Raw genomic sequence first — 12,741 nt, forward strand, 5'->3', positions numbered from 1 at the left:
TCGATGCGCTTAGACACACGGAAATGTGGGACGATCCGCACGCGGCTGCAGGTGAGCGGTAGGTGCGTTTTATGATTGATACGTGGCAGGACTAATCGGCTGTCCACGCCACGAGGAAATAAGACTCAAATTTATGCCAAAAAAATCGTCCATTCAACCTTTAAGATTATTATCGGGATTATTCAGGACACAATATAATCGTTTGAACAAAAAAATAATAATCAGCAAAATAATATGTCTATTTGCCGTAACCCGACCAACCCAGTATGAAACTAGCCGACTGAAAAAAAATTATCAGCATTTTGTTGAAAAAATGTCAAAATCTTTTATTTTTAAATTATTTCGTCAACTCACCGACCGGCCTTTCCTTAACCGCCATGTTGAATATTTTTATCACGCTATTACACCTATCTGTCATGTCAAAAGACTGATAACGCACTGCGCAATGCGTGTGCGTCTTCATATTCGGACCTCCACCTGCGTTTGTAACTTAACAGAATGCACGTTAGTGTTGTTATATTGCCTTTTACAAGTTGGTTTGCCTCTGTCAGCGCCACTGAAGTGTCCATAGTGCATGTCACGCTCTATCACGGTGTCTTACGCAATGCATTATGGGATTGAAACACGCCCAGCAGCGTCATCAAACAAACGTGGCGGCCCCCTCATGTTCCCCCCCACTCGCCTTCGCTACCAAAATATTGAAAATGAGTCATTTCAACTCAATTTATTCTCTATTAGACTTGTGAAATAATTTTTCTATCAGTGCAAGTTTACACACAGCTCATGCTTTTGCCCTCACTCGTACACTTTCATACCACTTACAATTGGGTACAGAAATGCATTTGTAGTGACAATAGATCATTTGAAACTGTGACATCCCTAAACTAGTCTTGACAAAATCAAGGTTCGATCAAAGTTAAAAGTCCGGTCATAGTTTAGTGAAAAAGATTGAATTATTTCTAAGTTTGGTTGTCATATCAATGGTGAGCACATAAATATAGTGCTAGTCCAGCTTATTTTATGACGCTCATGAATACAAAGTGATTTTTCCTGTTCTCTGTGTTGACTGTGTGTCTGTGTGTCTGTGTGTCTCTGTGTGTCTCTGTGTGTCTCTGTGTGTCTCTGTGTGTCTCTGTGTGTCTGTGTGTGTGTGTGCGCAGTGGAGTGGTGTGTGTTTGTGCTTCAGGTGCTTTCAGAGCTCAGTCTGGTCCTGCTGGTTCGAGACCATGATGTCAGTGAAGAGCAAAATACACAGAGAGACAAACCTAAGGCGCAGGTGGAACCAGCCAGTGTCAAAGGGGATGAGTCCTCAGCTCAATTAGTAGCTCTCATTTCAAACTCTCTGCTTCCAAGGTGCGTTTAATGTTTGTCTCAAATGCAGTGGTGTTTGCCAGCCTCAAATAAAGTGCTGAATTCTGGTCCCAGGTTAATTTAATAACAATTTAGGCTCAAAACTGAACTGAACGTGTACATGTTTGATTTTTTTTTTTTAAGCACTTAGGTCACTTTGGGTGTTGTAAAGGGCTCAATAAATAAAGGTTGATTGGTTGGTTGATTGATTGGTTGATTGGTTGATTGATTGATTGATTGATTGATTGATTGATCGATTGATTGATGTTTAGTGCATACATTGCTTATGACAGATGAAAGACTATTTAGCTCAACAGTGAAGTTTGAAAGCTTTCAAAGGAGGGCCACATGAGGAAAATGCCAGTTTATTTAATTTCTGATTCTAAAACATTATAAACTGCTAAGTCAACTAAACATTTCGTAAAGTTTTGAATTTGTTTTTTGAACTGAAAATAACTGCCTTATGAACAATAAAAGCAGCCAGGACTTTAGATGACATCATAATATACTACTGGCTAATATTATTTGATACATATGGTGTAAATGCATGTTTTATGTAAGAAGGAGGTACCAAGATATTCACATTATTTGACTGTTCGTATGTGTACACAGGTACGAGAGCCTCCTTCAAGCCACAGAGCCCATCCCCATTTATGCCGTCAAACTGCTGGTGTCAATGACTGAACACAGCATTCACATCTGCAGGTAAATACATACATACAGTAAAGAAATGTGTACAAATATCATGTGTATCAAATAAATAAATCCGTCTGGAAAGTGCATTAATTCAAGGCCTGTACTTTCCAGTTCTCGGAAATTGCTAGTCAAGTCTATTTTTTCCCCCGCATCTACAGAAACACTTCCTACTACCGGTATTAGCTGCTATTGTTTGCTAAAGCACTGATATTTATATATTTATGTGAGAAAAACATAATTGCAAATTCAGCACAAATGCACCACAGCACCACAGCTACGTTATTTGCACTGCATGTTTCTGCACAACTTAACTGTCACTAGAGGAAAATGGAGGGAAAAGACATTAGAGTTCAATAGAGATAGTAATTCATCCAGAAAACAAGATCTGATTCTGATGTGTAATTTGTAGGAAAAAAAAGAAGTCAAAATGTATTTTGATTGGAGATTTCTTGCAGTATTTTCTAGTCTAGTCATTTATAACTTTTGATTAGTGTTTAACACCTATTACTACTCCTTCTCTCGCTGTATTTATTTTATCTGTTCTCGTCATAAAACACCTCTTATCAGGAAAATTCTGGCCTCTTTTGACCCCAATCTATCAGCTTGTAAAGTTCATAGTTCACACTTACTGCAGCAAGGACCCCTACTTCTCTTATCAGACACTTTCCCCCATTTATTCTCTCTTTCTTTCCCTCTCTTCTCCTTTCCGTTCACCCATCGCTCTGTGGCACAAGTAGAGTGACATGAACTTTTCAAATTGGTGTCAGCGCTCGTCTCTCTACCACTCATTTTCTTATGACATTATTAACATTTTTCTAGTCTTTCATTCATTTTTCCCTTTTCACAATCTCTAATTTATTAACATTAGTGCACAAGTCTCTCTTCAGCTGCCCTCTTCGTAAACTCTTTCTCCATCACTGTGGTTGTACAATCAGAAATTAAATTGCCTGGGTCTTGGTTATAGATAAGTGTGGCTATGAAGCGGGCCCGGCAGTAATTAGATGGTAAATTGGGGACATTAACGTTGGGGAGGCAGCCCGCTGTCTCTCCCTGCATTATCACAGCTCAGGCACCTTCAATCAACTACATTTAGTTTGACCTTTAAGCAAAAAGAGCCCCAGTGCGTGTCCAAGGGAGATTTACAGCCTTTACAGCCTTTACTGGTATGTCTACTCTCTGTCCTTTCCATACATGCTCAGAAACCAGACTTTTATACTGGTTATTATATAATTTATTAAAAAAAAATTCTAGAATTACCTATATATTTTGGAGTTAATTTTATAAAAGTCATGTCAAAATAATTGATATTGTTTTAAAGCGGGAACTTAAAGTTGTACTAGTTGTAATTTTTCTGGTGACGATCCACCATCCGCTTGTCTGCATGGAGATGTCATTGCTTTTCTTGGATGTTTCACACTATGGCATTGAACCTATGTACCGCACATTTATTAAGTTATTTTTGGTACTAAAAATGCCTTAAAAAACATGCATTCTTACTCGCCTCTCGACAGAACATGGTCTCATTTATAAAGCGTGTGTACATGCTAAAATGTTACCTACATGGCTTTCCACGTTATGTTTGTGATCTATAAAAATACATCTTTGGTCAGGACCGAAGAAGGCGATCTGTGCTCCGAATGATGGGATAGAAATTTGTGGAAATTAGTATTTTGTACATATTTTGTTTTGGTTAAATCCACCTGTCACTCAGGACGGAGGACGACCAATTAGAGCGCTGCATAAGATGGAGAGAAGCGATATATCAACAAAATATGGCACATTGTCTCTAGGGTTAGATCATATTTGAAATTGTATACTGCATTGAAGAAGAGGATTACATAAGGAAGGGCATCTAGTGTAAAACCTGTACAAAATCAAAAGACCAATCACTGCATTCCAGGATTCTGAGTAAATACAAAAATTAAGATGTGTTGAGGTAGTGTTTTTAATCAGACTTGCATAACGATGTTTATTATGGCACATAATAAATGACCCAATAGTGTTGTACTCCTGTACCTGCTGCTCTCCTCTTGTTTGTTTGCTGTGCTTGTTGATGCATGGCTTGTAGTTGAGAGGTGGTCTTGTTTATAATGTCGTGCTGGCCGGCCTGTCCTCCCATCTTTCACGCTGTCACTATTTTAAGGGGAATCTATCCATCACAACACGGTACAATACAATTACAAACACACAGCCACTTGTTTAGTCTAAAAGTGTAATACAGATCCCAGTAAGCAGAAAGCTACATGAATAAACTTACTGTCACAAATCTGCTGTGTTGTGAATTTAGGGCTGGGCAATATGACCATGATTTTTTACAATGTGACCATGATTTTGTTGTATTTTTTCTTGATACTGATCTCAATTTTAATTAAATTTGATTTTGTCTTAACAAAAACACATATAAATGATTCAATATTAATTTCCTCAAACTCACTGCCATTTAACACAAACAAATATCTCTGCCCTAAACCACATGCTGCTTTTACTGACAGGATTGACCTCTCAATTAAAAAGACCCAAGCTGATTATTGACAATAAGAACTGACTGAATCTTGGTTGTGATTTGCATTATAAATACTGTTAAGGTGTCATTCCCAGGGCAAGATGTGTTCTTGTCAACTGTAAAAAGAAATACCTAAAAAATATGCGCATTTAAGATGTAACCAACTCCTGTTTTTAATTAAACCCGTAGCAACAACAATTTTAAGACAAAGACAAGAAAGCACCAAGGCATACCTTTTAATATTCTTGATTTGTATATAAGTGAATTACAATTTGGCATGTACAGCAATTAGTTAAGGTGATTTGATTAGATCTAGTCTTTATTGATTTTGGAAGAACCCTTATGACCTCTCTGACTTTCACTGCTCTTTAGAGTCCTCTAGTACAGCCTTAATTGCTCATAAAATAAGGCTGGTTAATCAATAGTCTTTTCTAATTTAGGCCTCTCTCTTTCTTTATGAATTCATCTTCAAGTTCATTCTCTTTGTCCACGTTTCCCATAGTGCCCTTTTCTTCACCTGTCATTTGCAATCTTCTCTACGGCCATCTTAAACTTTCATCTTTTCACCTCCTCCTTCTTATTCCTGCTTCGAATTCCTCCAGACTGAGGCTGTAGTCATTATAGAGAAACCCCAAACCTAATGAAGATGAAATGTCCTGTATGTGAGTGTGCGCATGTGAACTGTGCTTTAAAAATGTAATTAATTCCTTCTCGTTCTGTCCCTGCTCTCTCTGTTTCCTTCCTCTAGGTTAATAAAACACAGCACGATCCTTCCACTGGTCTTTCAGCTCATTATGGTAAGAAACCAATCAATCAATTAATTAAATCATTTTCATTTAGCTACTAAGTAAATCACAATGTCACTTTGTTGAATAGACTTTCAATCACCTAATCAAGCACTTTAATCACGCATTTTTGAATGAATTTCTGCAAAACTCTACGCCTGCTCGGTGCACTTTTCTCAAACATTTCCCTCTCTGCACTTACAATTGCATTATGTAAATCAACCTGAAGGTGTTGACCTATTGGAGCGCCGGTGTAATTGACTGGCAGGTCGGCCGTATAAGACGACAACGGGTTAAGTTGGAGGTTTCGGGATGTAGATTGCACACAGCCACAACAACGTATAACAACCCACTGTTATCACTGAAGCTTGTCTCCAATAAACAACTTAATTCACTTGACCCTTTTCAACAAGCGCATAGTGTAATCTGTGCAGCGACCCAAAACGCAAAACAATTTATGATAATGTATGCAAACATTTCTTGCACTAAATAATAAACGTTTTGCCTGGCTGCTTGTCCACCTCCTATGCACAATGTTAAGCACTTAGCCGGCAGCCTGATTGACTTCACCTCTCATTGTTTACTGCTGTCTGAACTGGTCATGTCGGGCCCCATTAGAGTGGTCTGCATGGCTCACTTTTAGATTGATTTATTCGTCCTGGTTTGGCTCAGATCTGCAGTGATTACACCTGTCACTGGTGATCACAAACGCCACAGTCTCACCTAATCGTATTTGTCTAAATGATGAAGTACTTTGGCTGTAGACGTGTAGACTTCAACCACTGAGGCCTGGCTTTTGTAACTTGGTTGTTTTGTTCTGAACCAGCTTCCTGTTACTTGTTGTCTGTTATGGCAGAGTATAAAATATATTTGTACCTAACACACAGAATGAAAGAAACTATTGGTGATCAGCTTTGTGCAGTTTTATTGTTGATTCCCAAGTAGTGAGGCTGGGCACAGGTCCCATTTTGGTCCTTGTTTAGCCCTGGCCTGGTCCATGTTTAGTTTCAGGTTCAGGTCTAGTTTAGTCCCAATTTGAATGTGGTGTTTGTGCGAGTGTGAATGCACCCTAAATGTCAAACTAGACCACATGCTATATTTCTTAATTTAGTAACAGTGAGTAACGGTAAACAATCCAACGATAGAGTCATCAATCATATCATCCAGCGAAGTCCACTTTAAGAAGAGTTGAATTTCAAAATTATATAAATCTAGAACGAAAGCACTAATCAAAGTTCAACAATAGATAGAGACTGTGTAATCCCTCAGTTGGTGTATTTACTGTGCATTTTATGATAAAATACATTAATTAATACAATTGAAATGGCAAAACAGTAGTTTTCACGTTGATGGTGCAGTCTTTTCTTTACCCTCCACATAGGATTAAAGCTCAATAGCTTACTGCCTAGCAATGATCAAGAATATTTGGGACCATTTTTTGTTGTTGGTGGCAGGCAGGTCGTCCTGTTTTGATTTGATGTCATTGTCTTCACCCTGAGGCTAAAGCACATGATGAGTGTGAGCCAGGCTTAGTGCCCTGCACAGATCAGACCACTGCTCACTGCCCTCCAGGCACATGGCATACATCGAAGATCAAAGAGGAATAAGTGAAGAGAAATGTGAACTCACTGGCTATGAATACAACACAATCACAGAGAAGTGTAATAAGCTGTTTGACTATGGTTTCAAAACCATTGCACTTATGAAGGTCACACTATATTTTTGTTCTTACATCTACCTTTGTAGCCTGAGTTGAGGCTCACACTTTGGAGTACACTTTGAACTTTTAACACTTACCATTTGGTTGCATTAACTGACATTAACAACCTTTCAGTCTCAAATCCATAAATGGGACACAATGTGCACTTGCACACCATTCTTATTAACTTATGTAGTTATTCAATTGGTCAACAGCTAACAGCTGCCAGAATTATATGAGCTGTTGTATTCCTTTCACCGTTCAGTCAGGGGTGGAGAGGATAAAGGGAATTTGTTTACCCAGGGTTCAGTGCACACTCTGTCTATGATATAAGTACACCAAGATGGTTTGTACCCCCAGAACTGTGTGCTACACCCTTGCTTTCAGTGGTTGCATTGTTAACCATAAGGATTTCAATGTAAATATAGGCAATCTGTACATTGGTAGAAAACACTGAACAGAACACAGTATTTCTCTATTTTACTTCCAGGCCTTCAATAATAATGTGACCAGTGGGATGGTTCAAAACGCTGTTGCTCTGCTCTGTAACCTGAGTGGAGACACCATTTTAGACCTGGAGCCTGTGAATCAACAAGGTACGTGCTGTCAGGGGTCAGGACCCACTTTCGGTCAAATCACTATCAATTGTCTCCTCCTGACATTGTTAGTGCTGGAAGTGAAGGTAAGTGCATCTCTGAAACCTGTTGTTGTCACTGATACAACAACAAATCCCTCTACTCTTGAATTAGGGTAAATTGTTCTGTCACTGAATAAATGTACCATGAGTAAAGTAAAATAATTTTACTGAGGGCAACACAGATGCTACGCTGAAATGTTTTCCTTTGTCATGCAACACAAGTAAACACTCATGTAATTTAGGTTCGTTACCACTAAAAGCTGGAGTTTACTGTCCTTGATGTGTGAGGTGAAGTGAAAAGCAATTTTGCCCTCTTTAATTTTGCAAACATAAATCAACTGCTTTTACTCTTCATAAAAGCACACTTGAGCGTACAGCATTTGATTAGCATTATCAAGAACTCATTTGAATTTTTTTTTTTTTTTTAACATTGTTATATAATTTTGAAATTAACTTTGTGTCTTTTGATGATTTGAATTGAGGTCTATAGATTTGAATTGAGGTTTATAGATTATCATCATCATCATTGTTGTCATTTGCAAGTGTCAGGTTTCGGTTATAAGTAAAAAAAAACATGCAAAATATCCAGAATCCTTCAGCTAATGCTCCTGGCCAAAAGGAGCTCATAATCTGAATGTGAGTGTACTGCTGTTGACAGGTTGCCCCAGCAACTGCATTGAAGAATGGCTCAAATGCAGAGGACAAATATTTCTGTGTAATCCCGCTTTCATCCAGGAGTGTTCCATCATAGAAAAAGATTCAGTCGTAGTCATCTGGACACTGTTTTTTGTGTTTTTTTTTTTTTTTTTTTTTAACAAGACGTTTCAAATCTCATCCAGCAGTCATTCTCTGTCTGCAGACCTAGTGTGAGAGCACAGATATTTATCCTGCCCAGGGTAGGATAAATATATGCATGCAGCCCAGAGTATGATAAGTAGTTCTCACACTAGGTCCGCAGATGTGAATGATTGTTGGATGAAAGTGGAAATGTCTTGTTTTTAAAAAAAAAACACGACAAATGACTAGATGACTATGACTGAATCTTTACTGCAATGAGGACATTGGGGAAATTAGTAAATTTCTTCATGTTTTCCCCTAAAGAGAATATCGTAAAAACAGGACATTGTGACAAAATTACACTGTTATGCATCGGCATCTAATATTAGTATCTGATAAAAGTATTTTATCTTCCGTTGACTAGGGCAGTTGTCCACTAAAGAAATTCTTGGTCGACGAAAGTCATGTTCTGTGTATCGATTAGTTGACTAAGAGGGACCAAGGTGTGGTGCTGGAAAAACCTGTCAAAACTACGGTATTTTAGTATTTCAGTATCTGACCAAATATCTGACCTATTTCATGTAACTATTTGTACAGAGAAATACAAATGAACTAGGTTTTCACATGTAAAAAGGCAGAATAAACAAACAATTTACTCCCAAAATCTTATAATCCCAGTAAAATAATTTGTTAACTAATAAAATGTTGGTTGACTACCGGTATATGTCATCAATGGAGAATTAACTAAGTGACTACACGCCCACAACTCTCCTGTAAACACTGAAGTTAGATCTGAAAGCAATGCTCTTTGGCGGTCCGGCCCAGTTTTACTTTGCACCCTGAAAAAAGCAGTTCTAAAGCTGTGCTCATGCCCAAAAAAAAAAAAAAAAATGTGAATATTAAAAATGAGCCAAAGGGAGAGCTAGGAACTTGCATAGATTTAAATGCACACCTCTTTCTATTCAAGTATCAGGTACCCCAGCTTTAATAGTGAGCTATGTACATAATGTAAAACCCCTGTATCTAGTGCAAAAATGGCCAGGGACTCGATGCAGAAGCAACACAATGCTAGAGGCATTGTATAAATCCTCTCAATTTCTCATTTCTGTTTACATGTGCATTGTATCTCTAACTTTCTGTTCTTTATCAGCCCACTTTTTCCAAACACTTTCTATGGGCCTCTCTCCCCACTATTTCCATTGGGTCAGCAGTGCTTCAGTTTGAATAGTCAGCATCATTATCATCCAATCAGCTCTCCTGTTCTCTCAACAAGAAACTGTCAACCCAGCACTAATACAGCCCTGGCAATTAACACTATCTTCTCTTGTTCCTTTGCTTCTTTATGTCATTATCCTTCTTTACATTTTGCTTTCCAACTCTCACGTCCCACACAACATTTATTTTGCTTATCCTGCCTCCTTATCTGTGTCTCTCTTGCTCTTGTTTATGCCCTCTGCACTATTTTTGAAATCTATCTACACTTTTAGTTGTGGTTCATCCTAGATTGGTGTGACGATGGCAAAAAAAAAACTGAGGAGGAAGGTGGAAGCGTATATAATTGGTGTGACAGAGTAGGGGAAGGTGGTGTGAGGCGTGTTTGGTTGCAATAGAATAGACAGTACCAAATAAGTAGTGCTAGTGTGAATTATTTGTGCTTCTGTGTCTATTTGAGAAAGACTGAAATGAAATGTTTGTGGATGGAAAGTGGATGCAGGAACTCCCAGTCTAGAGTGGCAGTGGCGCACACAGCAGAGATGAGGTTTATAATTGGGAAGATTTGCCTCCGACTGCGATAATGCCCCCCTGGGAATAAAGACAGGGGAGGGGAAGAGATGGAGAAAGAGAGTCTGAATGAGGAAATGGGTGAGATATATAGAGGAGAGATGATAAAGGCAGAAACGGAGCAAAACGCAAGGTAAAGGGGTTGTACAGAGGTGACAGCGGGAAGGAGAAGGTACAAAGAGGCTGAGCGTGGTGCGTGCAGAGACTATTGGGAGCAGCGTCGAGATGATAGCGCCAGAAAATTGGAGGTTGAAGTGAATGACATTTTGATTGCAGAGATACAGTGGGGTGGAAGCTCGTGAAAAACCTGGAGGAGAAACGCTCAAAACAAAGTTGGTAAAGATAAGCAAAGCAAAGCGCCTTATACTGACAAGTTACCAGAAACTAATTTTGTACATAATGATAATCGGACAACTTCGTGCAAAAGGAGATGGAGATGTTAACAGTAGGCACTTTTCTTTCTTTTTTAACATCTTATTCTTTATTTAGAGCAGAGCGTTTTGGAGCACCTTGGCTTTGGCCCTGGGTGCAGACTTGGTGCTATTTTAATTGCGTTACTCTTGTGGTTTAATTAATTAGGAATGCATGTGGGACTGTGGCTATCTGGAGAATCCTTGGAGGACTTTTTGCTCCATCTCAGGGTTTTAGGCTTCGCCAGTCCTTGTCAATTGCCCTGACCTTCTGTGTAGAGCTCAAAGGAGTATTTTAGGTAATTGCCTCTGTGCCATTGTTAGCGAGTTTCACTGGAACCCACATCAATAAATTGCCATTTTGAATTGGTTTACTTTCCCCAATTGGTGGCTAAAACCCCCTACCCATATGTGCCCAATCAATGGGAAATGGCCCCAGGCAATTTATACCGCAAAGATTGGTCTAGGTGCATACAATGTTGCCATATAACCAAATACACAATAGGTTTGAAATGAAATATACCCACATGTATAAACAACCATAGTTCATTAGCTAGCAGCGCTCTCCAAATCTAATTAGTGAGGCACAGTTTTGTGTTTGGTGGCACTAATGAGAGCACACACAAGTAAATAAACAAGGTGAATACGGCAGTTTGCTGTGAAACTCATAATATGACCTAGCACTGCTGACCACAACCATTCAGATGACAGAATGTGATACAAAAATGCAATGGCACACACTGGGAAATCGTCTAACTCATTTGAAAGATCAAATTTATGTTCTATACAGACAGAATGAGTTTCAAGATTAACCTTGACACAAACACAACATAATTTTTTTGACAATACAACTCTGTCTGCATTATTTATTGCAAATTTGATATATTGTAGGCTATTTAAACTTGGATCATTATAATACCACTAAAACTATGCTCTTCAAGTTGTTTATCATTCAATTTATCCCAAGTGAAAATCATTTTCTGCAGTATTTAATTGAACTGATATTATCAAGAGTCTAGAGATGTGTTTCACGAATGTATTTATTGTAAAAGACTCAATGGATTTTTTTGCCCACCATACGTGTACAGTAATCTTCCTACAGACTGTGTAGCCCTCTTCAACAGAGCATAAAAACAATATTAACATATCCGTGAGCAACTATTGGGGCCAGAGCAGAAGGGAATTGTCACATTACATTACCAGCAAAGATAGGTCTTTGTGTGTCCAAAGGAGCAGGCTGTTTATTTAATTATGTGGCAGTCTGACAAAGTTGTGCCTCGTCTCTCTGACAGCAGGCTAGCTCCTCAACACGCACACACACACTCCTGCACTTTCACTCCCCAAAATAAACAAGAGCATTAACTTTCTAAATAAAGATGCTTTTGAGAAAATAACAGCTCAAGTGTATTTGACTCGAAGGAATAGATCGTTGTTTTTCACTGTGTTTGTCTACTCTACAGTTCAAGCTGCATTATTTATTTTCTATAATAAGAGATCACCATTAGGAGGAGATTCATATATTAATATTGACTGGAAATTGATCAAGCGCTAACAAATGTCACTCCTGAGACAGGTCAAATTGTGAACATCCACATAAATACACAACCTGTAAATCTGATCATCTTTAACCCAGCACAACTCATAAAACAGTAACAATGTTTGGAAAAACCTGGGTTGAATTATAGATGACGTTCAAAAGTTGTCCGAGGCTGGCATCCACCCTTCACTTAGTTGGCGCACCTCGGGGGCAGTTGTCTACGATCGGTGATGCGGGGAACATGCCGCAAAATGCAAAGTATCCTGGATGTCATGTTAATTTTAATGAGAACAGTACATGGGTTTTCACTTTGGAGAGTGGGCTTTTATTCATCGCTGTGCAGCCTTACAACATGTTGGATCGTTTTCTTGACTGAGGGTGGAAAGTGATAAGAAGTATGAACTTGAGTTTGGGCAAAGGATACAGTATGTTTTGCTCATAGTGAGTTAAAAAGTGCACAAAATATTTCTTATGGAGTTCGCGGGTTTCTGAATACTGTTACAACCTGTGCTAAGGTCTCTCAGACATGAATGACACAAATTCATTAAAGGTGCACTAGGCAACT

General features: G+C 38.7%; 1 protein-coding gene across 1 annotated transcript in view; it reads left to right on the forward strand.

The window, feature by feature from the left end:
* Positions 1-12,741, forward strand: part of ulk4 (unc-51 like kinase 4) — a 57,289-nt gene that overhangs the window by 30,056 nt on the left and 14,492 nt on the right. Inside the window, exons 28-31 of the mRNA XM_072461043.1 lie at positions 1,161-1,353; positions 1,963-2,055; positions 5,298-5,346; positions 7,524-7,629. Of these exons, the coding sequence (XP_072317144.1) occupies positions 1,161-1,353; positions 1,963-2,055; positions 5,298-5,346; positions 7,524-7,629 (441 nt within the window). The remainder of the gene's footprint in view (positions 1-1,160; positions 1,354-1,962; positions 2,056-5,297; positions 5,347-7,523; positions 7,630-12,741) is intronic.

This window comes from Eucyclogobius newberryi, unplaced genomic scaffold (assembly GCF_026437365.1).
Source record: "Eucyclogobius newberryi isolate DKJ021-1_F unplaced genomic scaffold, fEucNew1.0.hap1 SCAF_3, whole genome shotgun sequence".
Taxonomy (NCBI): Eukaryota; Metazoa; Chordata; class Actinopteri; order Gobiiformes; family Gobiidae; genus Eucyclogobius; species Eucyclogobius newberryi.